Raw genomic sequence first — 15,602 nt, 5'->3', positions numbered from 1 at the left:
TAGACCCAGCAGTCTTTCCTGCTTATGCAGGGGGTCGGACTCGATGATCTATTGAGGTCCCTTCCAACCCTAACATCTAACATCTATGAATCTAGGTGTGGCATTTCCAGGTGTAGTTTTATGTTCCTAGTTAACAATAGGAAGCTGCTGTTTGCGCAGCTTAAAAACACATTGGCTTTTTCACGTGCTTCTAATTTACATCCTGTGAGTTGGAGCACTATTGCTTTTTCTGGTATCTCTTTGCCACTGAATATCTGTAATTTTGAATCATTTTTTACCATATCAATTTGCTTGATTTTTTTCATTTGTCAGGTAGCTGAACTATAAAATTTCTCGTATCCATACAACTTATTCTTTTGCCAATACTGAAGTATTGGACTTAAAAATGCTGCATAAATATTTTCCTATCATACATGTTATTAAAGGCATCAATAAAACCAACCATTACATCAACAGAGTAGGGATGGAAGTGGAAATGAAGATTAATCTGTGAAGTGATTTGATAAATTGGTACCATGGTGTCACCCTCTATTTCAGTGGTTTTCAAACTTTTTAGACTCAAGTCACCCTTCCAAAACTTTTCAGAACTTAATGGTATCCCATTTTAAAAACCTAATATAAATTATTATGAATATTATAACATACGCACATTATAACTCTAGTATTGATTAATATGGCAGTCTATCATTATAATTTAGGGCTGTCAAACTATTAAAAATTAATTGCAATTAATTGTGAGATTTAAAAAATAGTTGTTATTAATCACAATTTTAATCATTCAGTTAAACAATAATAGAATCCCAATTTATTATAAATATTTTGGATGTTTCTTCTATATTTGCAAATATAATGATTTCAGTTACAACTCACTACCATAAAAACACAGTAAGACTGTGCTAATTTCTGCATAGTGATTAAGTACAGTAAGTGAAAAGGGTCAAACTAGGGTAAGTATATTTCCAATTCCAAAAAAGAAGACACCTGTAGAGGGCAAAGCTCACTCCCAACCCACAGCCCCCTGGCACTGCTGGTGCCCCGCACTCCTGACCTGCAACCCCTGCTCCCCCACAGTTCTCCCCAGCAGCTTCTTCTGGGGCTGCCCGGCCTCTGAAAGCACAGTCACCATCCCCTGTGCCATCCACCTGGCCACAGAGCTCCCCGCCGCCCTCAGAGAGTCTCCCCACCCCATTCCCCTGCTAGAGGGGCAGGTGCCTCACCCTGTCGCAGCCCCAATGCCCAGATAGCTTTCCCCAGCACCAACAGGCACTCATCCCCCCTCACACAGGTACACACACCCTAAACAGTCCCTAAGACCTGGCTGTCCAACTCCTACTCCCCACCTACACTTACCTGCATCCAGCTGCCGAGTCTGCTCCCAGGACCCTGCCTGGCTGCTTGCTGGCCACGTGTGTGTGTGCAGCCCAGCAGCAGTGAGTGGGGAAGGGCCCCCCGCCATGCATGGCCTGGCATCAGTGTTAATTGGGCCTGTTAATAGTGATTAATTGACAGCCCTATTATAATTCTGTTATACTCACATCTGGCCACTGGAAGGGAGTGCTCTCCTGGCTCTGCCTGTGCAACATATGGACTCCCCACACATGACCCCAGGTCACTGGTGGAGACTGGGGACTGCTGGGCCAAACTGTGCCCTTAGCTATTCCAGTGTGATCGCTCCTGAACTCCAGTCCTGGGGCCATAATGGACAGAGTCTGGAAATGTCCAGCCAGCAGGGATGAGGTGCCAGTCTGAATGTGCAGCACTGAAGGAACAGGAGGGACAGGAGATGGATAAAATGATGCACATGGCCCAGGAGGAAGGAGAGGGCAGATCAAGGGGTGCACTACCAGCACTGCCACAGCCAAGCAGAAGTACACGGCACACCTCTTGCATGCTTCCAGTTCCACCTGCCCCTCACTCCTCTTTCCAGGAGACTCTTAACTAGGGTTGACCTGGGAAGGGCTACAATGAGAGGAGATGCTCCTGCCCTAACCACTTCCTGATCTGGCTGTGCAGGAAGTGCATGTTGTAGTTCCACCTGATTATAGCTGCAGTGGCAGCAAAAAGCTAAAAGGGTCTTGCATCACCCTGCAGTGCTTTGGCAACCCAGTTGAGAACCACTGGTCTCCTTCCTTCATTGGGGGTTTATAGGACAGTTAGTGAACTCTAATCTGTTTTAAGTATTCTAGTCCTATTTTTTAAATTGCTAATATTAACCTCTAAATAAATACCCAGCTAAGATGCACTACCTATGAAAGTCAGAATTAAGTTAATTCAATCCAGGGTCCATGGTCAAGGTAACTCTTGTCAGCTTTTATTGATCTAGTGAATAAATGTTACTTTCATAAACATTATTCTAAATTATATAGCTGTGTATATTGCATTTGCCAAATTGCTAGGTCAATAAATTAAGCTGAGGTCTCTTATCTACATGTCAGATATATAACTGTGATAAATAACATGCACATAGAAAAGGGTTGAAACTGCCTACCTGGGAAAAGATGATGAAGTTTAGCTACCTCGCTGATTTTCCCTCATTTTCCTGGCACAGATTTGGAGTATGAAGCAAGATACATGTGTACATGACCTTCAGGCCCACAGCAAAGAGATTTATACTATTAAATGGAGTCCTACAGGGCCAGGCACCTGCAACCCAAACTCCAACATCATGTTAGCAAGGTAACCTGCTCCTCTGTCTATCCCTAGTACTTATAAAGGTAAATGAGTTGTGTTGGCAAGGGATTCTCTAGAGTTACCCAGCTGCCTTTAGTCCTACATCCAGTTTTCCTACAATATCTGTAAATAAAACTGAAAATCATCTATAAATCCTAAGGAAATGAGTAGCGAGAAAAGGAAAATTAAGTGATATGAATGGATTTGTTTAATTGCGGCCCTACTGTAAAATCTATGGATCTGATAGTACAGTAGTCAATTGGATGTGCTCTAATGAGAGACATGGACAAGCAAAATGACATGGATATTAATATTAATATTTTTATAGTTTGATCAATTGATGCAGAATAGCTTGGGTAGTTGTTAAACTTTCACCTGCCATTCATTCAAGATACAATGTCCTTCAAGTTTTAGAAATGTGTTTTAGTAATTACAGTTGATAGCTGTACTACTGGGTTAGTCTTCAGCACAGTATGACTTCCTCTGCTTTATGGCATTATAGGGGAATTGCCTTATTGATTTTGTTCATCAGTTAGTTTTTGTGGGATTTGTGCCTTTGTTGTTCTTGATTTGTTTTTTATAGAATATGAAGGATTTCTCTTCCTGCTCTCTAGTCCATAATGTTGTATTTAGGAGGATCTTTGCAAAAAACTGAGTAGCTCATAGGTAGTGGGTGTAAAAAAGGATGAGAAGAACCACTGCATTAGGGAATCTGAAACAAGGTTTGATTATTAAGTGAGGACCAGGAAGTGAAATTCTCTGGAGGCAGGTTATCCTAGTTTACAGTTACTAATACTCTGTATTACAGAGTGGTGAGCTAGTCATTATGGACAGAGATAGTATTAGAGTTCATTTCTTTTACGTTTGTTCAGTAAACCTCTATTAATGTTTAGAGATCTAGCACACGTCTACCACAACAAATTTCTTACAATGAGGAGGTCCAGACATTGATGGATAATCAGCCATTCTATCCTTTTCCTGTTTAAAATGTTTATTTAAATGGGAAATGTTCTCTTTAAATATTTCCAATATCATTTATTGATTAGTTGCTGATTAATTTGAATGTTCCTGTAGTGCTTCATTTGATTCTACTGTTCGGCTGTGGGATGTTGAACGAGGAGTCTGCATTCATACATTAACCAAACATCAAGAACCTGTCTACAGTGTAGCTTTTAGTCCTGATGGAAAATACCTGGCCAGTGGATCCTTTGACAAATGTGTCCATATATGGAATACACAGGTATCTGGTTTATATGCAGAATAGAATAATGTTATAAATGCAATATTAATGGCTAAAATCATAACTGGAAAGTGTATATACCTGTATGTACTGAATGTGTTAGGCAAGGTGAATCTGAGGCCTCCTCTACATGTTATAGCTATTGTGCAATTAACTGGTTATAATTATTATTGGTTAAAAATTAACTGGTTAATTGTGCAATTACCTGAGATTAGCTACACATTGAAAGTAGCTATCACACCATAAAAAGCTCCAAGCAGCTGTAAAGTTAGACCTCAAAAATGCATACTAACTTTATAGCTGGTTACTATCAAGCTTTAATTTGCATGCATGCTGCAGGGTCTTCCCTGTGGCTGGGAGCTCTGTCAGCTGACAGGGCTCCCAGCCATAGAGGTGTGCCCTGCCCAGCCAGGGCTGGGAGTCCTGCAACTGAGGGGACTGTCAGCCCCAGCAGCTGTGGACTCTAGATCCCGGCACCGTGCCTTCTGGTGCTGGGACCCAGCTGGGTTCCAGCAGCCCCAAGCTGTGACCTCCTGGCCCTAGGGGTGCATGAAACCCCTGGAGCTACGAGTTTGCAGCTGGTATGGTCTCCCAGCCTCAGGGGTGCCCGAAGCCCCTGAGTCTGAGGGATCATGTAGATGCGATGTCCCAGCCCCAGGGTTTCATGCACCCCCCCAGGCTGGAAGATTGCAGCAGTCTCCCAGCTGTGGCAATGCATGGTGTACTCATTTGGCTGGGCACCCCTCAGCTGCGGAGGCTCCCAGCTGTGGGATCTTGCTCCCAGAATTGCACAGGTGTGGGGCACAGTCTAGCGGAGTGGCGAAGTGGCATGGTATGCCAGAGCAGGGTGGGGAGGTTAGTGTCCCAGATATCCTTAAAAAGAATATGGTTACCCTTTGTATAGAGCTATCTGTCCCCTAGTGAATAAAAAAAAATGTTCTGTATGTGAATCACCTATTTCTTTCTACAGTGTAAACCTCAGAGATCCTCCCAGCTGTGGAACTGATATGGCTCAATCATGCAGTGCAGGTGTCAGATTTGAAAGAGGGCTATTGAGAAGGGTATAAGTGTGAAGTCCAGCCCCACAGAGAAGAACTGAATGAAATGCTGGGCCCACTGAAATCAATGGCAAAAACTTCATTGATTTGAATAGTTCCAGGATTTCATCCTTGGTCTTGATGCCTCACTGCAGACTTACCCATATACTTAATAGCAGACGAACAATGTCAAGTGTGCACTGCAAGTGTTGCCTATCTTAAAATGAAAAAAAAAAAGAAATTAAGTATCAAATATTTATCAATTGTTTGCTTTCCAGAGTGGAACTCTAGTACATAGCTACAGAGGCACTGGAGGCATCTTTGAAGTCTGTTGGAATGCTAGAGGAGATAAAGTGGGAGCAAGTGCATCAGACGGATCGGTAAACATTTTGAATCATTTATTGTAAATATTTTGGAGGAAATATGCCCTGTGAAGTGTGTCAGCAATAAGTTCATGCACTATTGCTATCTGTGCACAAAGATCAGAGATATGGAATTTTTTTAAATAAATGTAAACAAATATATCCATAGATAATATAAACTTTTTCTGTTCTGAAAATCCTTATATGTTTAAGGGGTGTTCCCTATATTTAAAATGAGGAATTCCACTGGAATTGGTAGTATCTCTGAGGAAAAAAAAACACTTACATAAAAATATTTTAAAAGATATCTTTATCGCATCCATTATCAACCTTATGCAGCAACATGCTGTGGAGGTTGCAGAAATTTTAAAGTCTTTGCTGTCTTAAGACTTTCTCTTTTCATTGTTTTCATTCCTTAAGTTCCTTGTTACAGCAGAAATATACCCTAGGATAGAACCTAAAGAAGGAATTTTTCTATGTGATACCCAGAGCTTTAGTCATGAGTAAAGAAGAGGTTTTACCTTGGTGTTGGTGGTGGTGCTGATCATTATACTAAAATACCAATTAATCATGATTGCCACTGAAATACGATACTGTACAATACTGTAAATATAGTACAATATGTACAATATCATTATAACAACACTGTTTATAGTGACTTCCCACTTTTGACAAGAAGAGCAGGAACCATTTTTTTAATTATTATGGTGCAGCCAGTTAACTAACCATTTTATAGCAAACACCTTCTTTAAAGGCCCTGGCAAATGTTAAAAAAATGTTGCAGTTGGGATCTTCAGCATTTTATGTGCTGTCCCAAACATCACATGACCTGCCATGCCAGAAGTCCATGGCAGGATGTGCAGTGTTTGGAATAGAGCATAAAATTTCTAAGATCCTGATCTTGTGATAACTGAGGCTAAACCGTGACCTGGAACTGTCTCTTGCCCAAACCCAAATTCAGCTGAGCATGATCCTTAACTGGATCAGGCAGGTGGGGTTGTATCCTGGCCCCTGGGGCTGCCCCATGCACCATTCCAATACTCAGGTGACCACTGGGGTAGGGCACAGGGCAGCCCCACGTCTGGCACATGTGCCATATGTTCAATTTAAGGCACAACGCAAATGATACAAACCAGTTACAAAGATGTCCACATTAAAAGTAAACTATCTGTGGGCCTGGTAAAAGTATGTAAAAGTAAAAGAAAAATATCTGTGCGCCTGGTTTGCCATTGTATTATGGCATAATTTGAACATTGAGCATGTAACATGTTAAAATTCATAGCATGATTAACAAAATCACACCATAGATGTAATGTCTGCCAGGGCCCTTAAACTTTTCTCCTGTTTCCAAGTGGATTTATTATAACGAGGTTGTACTGTAACTGACAGCTGACTGTCACTGCCTTTAGTATACTCAGCAGCTTGAGAAGCCAATATGCACTTTTCTCAGCAGTTGACTGAGTGATCACCATGTTTGCTGTGCCAGACGAACGCAGAACCAAAAGTACAGACTATTCCAGGGGTGGGGCAAGCTATGACTTTATATACTCACATGACACAAGCACTGGCGGTTATCTTGACTTCTGGCACAATCAGTCTTTCAGAAGACAGGCAACCCTGGATTTCTTTGATTCCAGTTGGTTTTTCAAATCTATTGCAAATTGCTAACGTAGTACTATGCTTAGTTATTCTCAGGAGTACATTTAGGTTGTGTCACAAAACCATTATTAAATTATCTTACTGGCCTACAGAATATAGTATACTTTTCAGTGGCAGGGCAAACCTATGCTTTCCCATAAGCATAAGAAAATGCTGTGATCACACAGCCAGATTCCCACTTTTTCCTTCTTTGAATAGTCATGCATTTTCAGTTTTGTTTTTGTTTATAGTCACAGGAATCCTGTTTAAGGGGGGAAAATACAATAGTAATTTTTGTTCTATTAATTACTATTGCCTTGGTTGGTCCTTGGTCAGCGTTGTCTGAAGTCAATGGAGTTTTCTATCAACTGATAGGGCTTTGGATCAAGTCCTTCAGTAGGTTTTTCCATACTAGTCTTTGCTCAGAAGTCAGTAACAATTATTACTTTTTCTTTCTCCATGATCCTTAATGTACAAATCCTGGAGATTATCATAGAGAAGATAAACAAGTAGAAAGGAAAGGTCCTGCTTCATCTTTTAATTCACAACCTGGTAGAGGCAGAATATTTCCCCAGTCACTGATATCCTGGGATGCATTATCTCAGTTATTACTAAATTGCCTTATGACAAGATAAGCTTGTATAGAATATACAGTATATGTGTGTGTATAATAAACATATGCATACATATATATCTATAATGCAATATGAATACACACACACACACACACACACACACACACACACGCAAATGAAGAACCCAGAAAAAGCATTCAAGAAATTTTTTTTTAATCTTGAGCCTTTTCTCTCTATCTTTCTAGGTTTGCGTTCTAGATCTGCGGAAGTAAAAATGAAGTGTTTTAGAAGAAATTTCAAATGGACCAGCAGTGAATGTGTGGGGAGAAGCACTCTTCAAAACTATTCTTAACAGCTCCAGAACTGTATGAACTTGAAAAAAGTTAGAGTGTACAATGAAACAACTCTCCCTGGCCACAGATGTCTAGTATTTTGTCCGTAACCTTCATCAAGGAGTAAAAACACAGTCACTTCAGAGGGGGAGGGGATGGTTTCCACCTGAAACATTCAGCCTTGGAAGCATGAAGCCACCAGCTAGACATTGCACTGTTTTGTTTGCATCTGAGAACTTGCTCTGATGGCTGAGAAAAAAAGCTGTGCCAAAAAAAAAAATACAAACAAAAAAAGCAAAATGCTGTGATAAACCAAAAGGGAAAAAAAAATCCTCCTCCATGTGGTGTTGTATTTTTTTTCCTTCCAATTTGGACACTACAGTTGCTCTCCCAAAGGACGTTCAAAGACCAGTTTGTACTGATGAAATGCGCAACTTTGTAATCACAACACTTTCTATTTTCTAGACTACTTTTTTGTTCAGTGGTTTTTCTATCAGCTGGAATATTATAGTCTGGAAGATCCCAGGCTTAGGTTGGAACTGATTTTTTTTCCTTTTATTTTCCCTGCCACTTTTTCTTCTTCCTTCCTTTCTTTTCTTTCTTTTCTCTTCTTTTTTCCCCCTTTTTTTCCTATATGCCCATAGTAGATGCAGCCAGGTGGACATGACAGTGAAAACTTCTGACAGACTGCTTCTCCTTTCTTTTCTCTCCCTCTCTCTTTCTCTTCCCCTCACCCCCGCTTATTTAAAAAAAAATCCTCCATGCTTCAGATCTTAGCGTCTCAAGGGCACTTTCAGCAAATTGTGTAATAAGTGCTTTATATAAGAATGCAGTGCCGGGGAAGCTTTTTACAGGAGAAAGATGACTTTTAAGAGAGAGAACCCAGTGTATTTTTGGAAAAAAATATTTTTTATGTTAAACACAATTTTAAAAGCCTAAAATGGCCACTGAAGATAAACTGGTTGTGTAATTCCTAGAAAAGAATGATGCAAATGGAATCCAAGATACATGAAAGATGCAGTATCCTTTACTCCTCTCCCCCAGCTGAATAACCACTGTAAGAAAATTTTCATTCAATATAACAGATCAGTCATTTTTTTAAAGAAATATTTTCCTGCAGCCAGAAGTTTCAATAGTTTAATTTCATTTTTGTGGCTCTGTGTTGATGCTGATTTAAATTTATTAAATGAACTTAGAAGTTTGAGGTTATAATACAGTATTCATTTCTGTGGGTCCATATATACAAATACTCATGGTAATAACTAAAAGAATAGTGTGTTTTTATTCCTATATGAATGGTCCTACATTCCTATAAGGCTTGAATTCTGCTTCCTTCCGTCCCTTATTTTACTTGTCATCTTTTTGGGCTGATCCTCCTCTCATTAAGTCAATGGGACTTGTACCACTGACTTAATAGGACCAATAAGACTGGACATCTTAGGTGACATCCTAACATTATCCACTTAACAAGTGAAAGGCTCCAAGCAGAGAAGAAGGTTTCTAAATGCCAGCTATCCACCCAGGGGTAGATACTCCAGCACAGGCATGCCAGAAGAAAGTTAAAAGCCTGCTTACTAAAGATCCCCTTGTAAGATGTGGTGGGGGTACATGCTGGAGGCAGAAGAGGCATGTTATGGGAAGGGCCACATGGAGAGATTCCTGGCAGCCCCAGTATGTTGCCGTAATGTAGACCAGTGGTTTTCAACCCTTTTTTCATTTGTAGACCCCTAAATGTCAAATGGAGGTACAGACCCCTTTGAATTGTAAGTGGGGGTATTCACATACTTTGATTGATCATAGTCATCTTTCATGGACTCCTTAGACATAGTCTACAGATCCTTAGGGGCCTGTGGACCACAGGTTGAAAACCATTGACAAAGACTGTACCTCAGATCCACCTGGATCAGGCCAGGAGCTTCACCAGGCCCTAAACCAGCCCAGGACTGGGAGGTTGCAAAGGTGCCTTCAAGCCAGGTCCATAACAGTGAAATGCTGAAGTGAAAATTGCTTAGTGTATGGAAAAGTTTCTTAGTGTATGGAATTAGCATTTTGTTTCCTCTGATATTCTCTCTCTTCCAAATTATATATGTAAAGTATCTCAGCCTTTTCACTGCAATAAAACATCAGTGACTCCAGGACTATATATAAAAGATATGAAACTGGAGGGTAGCTAATTAAGACAAGTGAACTACCAGGAGGATTATTTAGTCCTGATGTGGAAACATTTATTTGAGATTTGGTTTCTTAATTACTATTGCTATTTACACCAAAGAATGAAAGGTTGGATGTGGCAAGAGTCATTGTACTTGTTTTAATGTACTCATATTAGTTTCTTTTTCCATAGAGAGCATGCCTTTAGTTGATCACATGACATTTTTAACTGTTTTATAATAGCCACTTACCCGACCGCTTTAAACTCACAATAAGAAAAAAAACAGTATGTGCTCAAAGGGGAAACTGACCTTTATTACAGTTTCAATAAGGTTTTATAAAGAACGTTGGATTGATTACTCAATAGAGCAATTGTGTGAGTGTGTATATGTGTGTGGTTGGCATCTTAAGCTTTTCCCTGTGTTGTGTGCAAGTCTGAGGCTATATCTGTGGGGCTCATGGGCAAATAATACCTAGTTTTGAAGGTGCACAAGGCATTGACAAGTCCCTTTCTTTTAAGTCTGCACTTTGTGTGACTCTTGAACAGGCCAAATTTGAAGATGTGGAGAGATGAGAATGAGTGATTTGAGTTCAATTACTTTTGCTGCACAACTTTCTGGAGACACAGACGGTGCCTGTGTTTTATAGCTGATGGATACAATTCCAGGAATATTAACTACAGACACTGCAAAGGTGTCAAAGCAGGGGGTTTCTTTTCTGAAGTTATCTGCTGCATACAGAGGGAGGTAAGGAGATAAAACACGAGTTTCGAATTCATCAGGATCCAAGCCTGTAAGCGAAAGGTGCTGTCATCCCAAAGAATTCTGTGTATGTTCTCTGGTCTTTTGCAAATGGTGCACTGAAAGCTGGAAAAAGACAAATGCTAAAAGAATGAGAAAACCTTCAATGGTAGTTAGTGGATAATCTTCATATAAGCTTACACTTCATATAAGTGTAAGCAGGACGTACGAGATACAGCAGCATGAAAAAACAATGAAAGAATATAATTATGGTTTGTACAGGGTTGTTTTATATAACGTTTTTGTTTATAATGCTTAGAAGGAAAAAAAACCAAAAGGGAAATGGCCAAGTGACCAACTTAATCAGGGGTCTGCAACCTAAGGCACAGGCTGAAGCCTGCCCTTATAGGTCTGATCTGGCCCAGGGTAGCCCAAAGGTTAGATGGCACGGAGCTGTGTTGTGCCACCCATCCCTTCTGCAGCATTTCCCTCCCTGCTGATCTCTCGTGCCTGAGCTTACCCTCAGTGCAGAGGGGCCGGGGATCAGCAACAAGGGTAAGTGCTGGCAGCTTGGGTGCTGTCAGAGGCAGAGATTTGTGGCCTGCAACAGGGGGCTGGGTCACAAGCTTCATCCTGTAGCAGTAAAAGGTTGCCGACACCCAAACTAAACCAGTAAATGTTACTAGCATGATACTTTTACTGGCTGCTTTGGAACTGTGTTTGAGGTGAAGCTTCAGTCTTTGAATACATACCCAAGTTCCATATGGTAAGAGGATACTGCATCTTCAAAGTAGAAAACACTGGGTCCCTTATGGGGCATTAAAAGGCCTGACTTACAGGGTTAAACACGCACTAATCCCATGCTACGTCTTAGAAATTTCCTTTTGACTTGTTTTTTTTTAAAAAAGATAAAAACTAGCTAATTTTAGAGCCAAGTGAAGTGCACTTTGTCAAATGTAAGGGTCTGCTTTGTTTTTTTGGGGTTTCTTTTTTTTTTTTCTTCCTTTTTTGTTCTTTTTCCCTTCTTTTTTGCTCCTCTGTTCCTCTTTTGCCTTTTTTTTTAAATTGTGTTTCTTTGTCAATTGCAGAAATGCTCTTTCAGCCACTCACTGAAATTCTGAATTCTGGCTTCTGCAGTTTTTATTGTCTGTGTCAGACTTGCAGCCAGACTTGGTTCTCTTTTAAGCATTTTCCAGATTCTGTTGAAACAACGTCAACCCTTATTTTGTTTTCTCCCTACCCACACACTCTCAAGATTCACCTTGTGTATTGTAGCTCATTTGTTTTAAGGAGAGAATCAACAGATCATATTCAGTGTCTTGAATAAATTGCTATATTTTGATATTAGAGAACTCTGCGTGTTGTTCCTTATTCTTTCCTGGTTATTAATTGTTATTGCTTTCATTCAAAGGTTGGAGGAGTGTATTCAATTCTATGATGTTTATTGTATCACTTTGTTTTCCAAAAGACCATCTCTGTTGAAAAACACCCTTCATTTGCATGGCAGCAGAGGGTAATGATTCAGCGTTAGCAAATTGGTCCAAAACACTTTAAAACCAAAACACAGCTCCACATTTGGTGGTGATTTGCTTATTTTTTATCTATTTAACCACTTACTGATTTATTTACTTACCTAGATTGTACAGTTTTGAGTTAAATTTTGCAAGTTTCTCACAGACATGGATTTAAAATTAATGCAAGTGCATGATGTGTGGAATCAACACCAGCATAGATGCTATTATGTAAATAGCAGCATATCCTTGCCTACAAATACCAGTCCAAATTTTTAAAGCACTCTACAGCAGTGTGTGACACAAGGGGCATGGGAAGCCTCTGTGTGTGGCATGTGGCAGATCTAAGAAGGAACAGACAGCGCAGCAGCAGCAGATAGGGCAGGAAGGAGAAAGAGCAGCAGATCAGGCATGGGTAGGGGATCAGAGTAGCACTTGGAGATGTTGCAGAGCTCATGGCTGCCAATTGGCTCCCACTGCTTTAGAGGATTTAGATGCACATTTTACATTTTAATGAATGATGTGGATGTGTACAACTCTTCTGGACTTCATTCCTCCATTACCAATTTTAACCATACAACTTCAGTTCATGCTATAGGGGTGTAATTCCTTTCCCTGCCTTCTTCTTCAACTCTGCTTCTCTGGGGCAGTCAACAGCAGCAGTGGCCCCAGCTCAGGCCCAGTACAGCAAGGCCAGGAAGAAGCAGCGGCCACTCACTGCTTAGCTGGGTCAGTGCTGGAGAGATCAGAGCCAGAGCAGTGGTTATGGTAGGGGAAAGTGGGTATCTGGGGGAACGGTAACGGGGGGGGACGACAAGGGGTGGAGGGCAAGCAAAAGCTTGGGAGTCAGGGGTTTGGGGGACAGGCTGCAGGTTCCTCTGCACACCTCAAGTCTCCCCCATGCTCTCCTGGCCACATGTTTGGTCCCCTCCCACACCAAACAAGCCATTCTGGCCTGGGACGGATGGGGGGCCAAAGCCAGAGATGAGCCATTGCCAGCCCTGGGGTACGTGAATCCAAGATGAGGCTGTTTTTTTTTTTCCCTGTGCTGATTGGAAGGAAAAAATATCATCTTGGATTCAAGTAAATATAGTATCTTTTTGGTTATCCAACAAGGTGGCATTTGGGGAGTATATAAGCTGCCCTGGATGACACATGTGAGAATATTTGACAGTCTCACTGCATTATCTTTTCACCAGTCAAAGTTTAAAAGATTTTCAGTGAGTTGCCTGCCAAAAGAAAAAGGACTCAGTCCTATACAGTGTTTTAGGTGCAAACAGGCTCAGCATCACAGCACCAATTTTTTATTCCATTAAGAGGATCTAGCACCCTGGCTTGAGCACTTATGCCCAGTATAAAACACAGGGAGATGTGTATCCCATTCTGAGACTCTTCCAAAGTTGAGTTACCTAAATTAGCCAACAGAAAATGTTGGGGAGATGCATGTGTTTTAAATCTGTCATTTAAGGGTGTCTGAGGAGGAGCCTTTCTCCATTTGGGACTCAGATGCTGGCACCCTCCCCTTCATGGTAGGAACCTACACCTTTTTTTCTTAAACACTGCATTTGAAAGAAAACATGTTTCAAAACACAACTGAAGGAGGAGGTGGTGCCATCTCCCTTTCCCCTTAATTCAGCATCTCCCTGGTTACAGTGTTTAACCAGGATGTGGGTTGCCTGGTCTCAGTTTCACCTTCTGCCTATAGAGATTCAAACTCCCATCTCCTGAGACTCCCATATGCAGAAAGCTATGGGCTATTCCAGGATGGGGCACACTTACCTTCCTGTTTGTATGAAATACTTTGACATTCTTTGGGCCAATGAAAGAGAGTAGCTGGGGAATGATTTGCTACCCAAGTAGCTAAGGCAAGGACAGTTTCTGCATTTTACATTAACAGTAAACAGATAAACTGCATAGAAGTTATTGGAACAGGGACTGGAACTCTTGCCACTTCTCCCATTTGAGTGTTCCTCTGCTTTGAAAGAAAATGTTGATGGCCTCTGCAGTCTCTGTGCAGAGCTCAATCAGCAAAAGACAGATTGAGTTTTGCAGAGCTCATTCTGGGAGGAAGAACCAGCAGCATACATATGGGCTCAGCGGCGTTACTCTCATTAGCACCATGACCAAAAGGGACTTGGGAGTCTTGATTGACCACAAGATGAACATGAGCCATGAATGCAATGATGTGGCTGGCAGAGCAAACCAAACTCTGGCATGCATCCACCAATGCATCTCAAGCAAAACTAGGGACATCATCCTCCCACTTTACTCAGCCTTAGTGAGGCCGCAGCTGGAGTACTTCATCCAGTTCTGGGCCCCCCACTTCAGGATGGACATGGATAAGCTTGAGAGAGTCCAGAGGAGAGCCACTCACATGATCAAAGGCCAAGAGAGCAAGCCTTACAAGGAGAGGCTGAGGGACTTGGAACTCTTCAGCCTGGAGAAGAGAAGGCTCAGGGGGGGACTTGGTGGCAGCCTACAAGTATATAAGCGGGATGCATCAGGACCTGGGAGAACAGTTGTTTCCCCTAGGAATAACAAGGTATAACAGCCACAAACTCCTGGAAGGCCGATTTAGACTGAACATAAGAAAAAATTTCTTTACAGTCCAAGTGTCCAGGGTCTGGAACAGACTCCCCCTAGAGGTGATGCAAGCACCTACTCTGGACTCATTCAAAAGGCTGTTTATCTTGCTGGGATCATTTGAGCCCAGCAGACTTCCTGCCTATGGCTGGACTCGAGGATTTTGAGAGATCCCTTCCAGCCCCTAATGTCTATGAAATCTATGAAATCTAGCATGTTCTGGGAACGTTTACCACATTGAGCTTTTGGGGAAAATTGGAAAAGAAAACCTAGTATTTAGGTCCTAACAGGGCTTAAGCTTAAGCTGAGGGTAAGATACTCAGCCCTATAAAGACCTGAGGCACATCGGGCATGCCCAGAGACAGAACTTTTTAAGAGCATGGAGAACTTTAATGTCAGGGTGTCAGAGACCAAATTCATAAAACACACCCAGGTGTCTAAGTGCAACCTACCTGGAATTTAAGCTTCTGAATCTAAGTAATTTGATCCATGTAGGTAACTGAGAAGTCCGTTGGTGCCTGTTGTGTTGTGAGCAAAGTTACTTAGGCACTTATTTGACTTTGTTTTTGCCTGTGCCAAACTTCCTGTATAATAGCATAATAGTGATTGGTGATTTTGCCAAGGTAGTGAGTGAACTAGTTCAAGTGCCCTTCTCAGCCTGAAGAGGTTTAAACTCAGCGTTTCCTCCTGACAAGCAAGTGCTGTAACTACAAGGCTTGAAGGCAAGACTGGAATGGAGGGAGGGAGCTCTCCAGCCTTCCTT

At 41.4% G+C, this 15,602-nt stretch overlaps 1 protein-coding gene across 11 annotated transcripts in view; it reads left to right on the top strand.

The window, feature by feature from the left end:
• Positions 1-8,134, top strand: part of TBL1X (transducin beta like 1 X-linked) — a 327,967-nt gene extending 319,833 nt beyond the window's left edge. For 10 of the 11 annotated variants that reach the window (XM_025209254.1, XM_025209250.1, XM_025209255.1 and 7 more), the window contains 4 exons: positions 2,549-2,676; positions 3,745-3,910; positions 5,226-5,327; positions 7,768-8,134. In XM_025209254.1, the coding sequence (XP_025065039.1) occupies positions 2,549-2,676; positions 3,745-3,910; positions 5,226-5,327; positions 7,768-7,794 (423 nt within the window). In that variant the 3' untranslated portion in view covers positions 7,795-8,134. The remainder of the gene's footprint in view (positions 1-2,548; positions 2,677-3,744; positions 3,911-5,225; positions 5,328-7,767) is intronic. The other variant, XR_003095073.1, reaches the window with a different exon arrangement.
• Positions 8,135-15,602: the final 7,468 nt, after the last annotated feature.

This window comes from Alligator sinensis, unplaced genomic scaffold (assembly GCF_000455745.1).
Source record: "Alligator sinensis unplaced genomic scaffold, ASM45574v1 scaffold312_2, whole genome shotgun sequence".
In the NCBI taxonomy this organism is placed as follows: Eukaryota; Metazoa; Chordata; order Crocodylia; family Alligatoridae; genus Alligator; species Alligator sinensis.
This window is presented reverse-complemented; position numbering and strand designations above follow the sequence as displayed.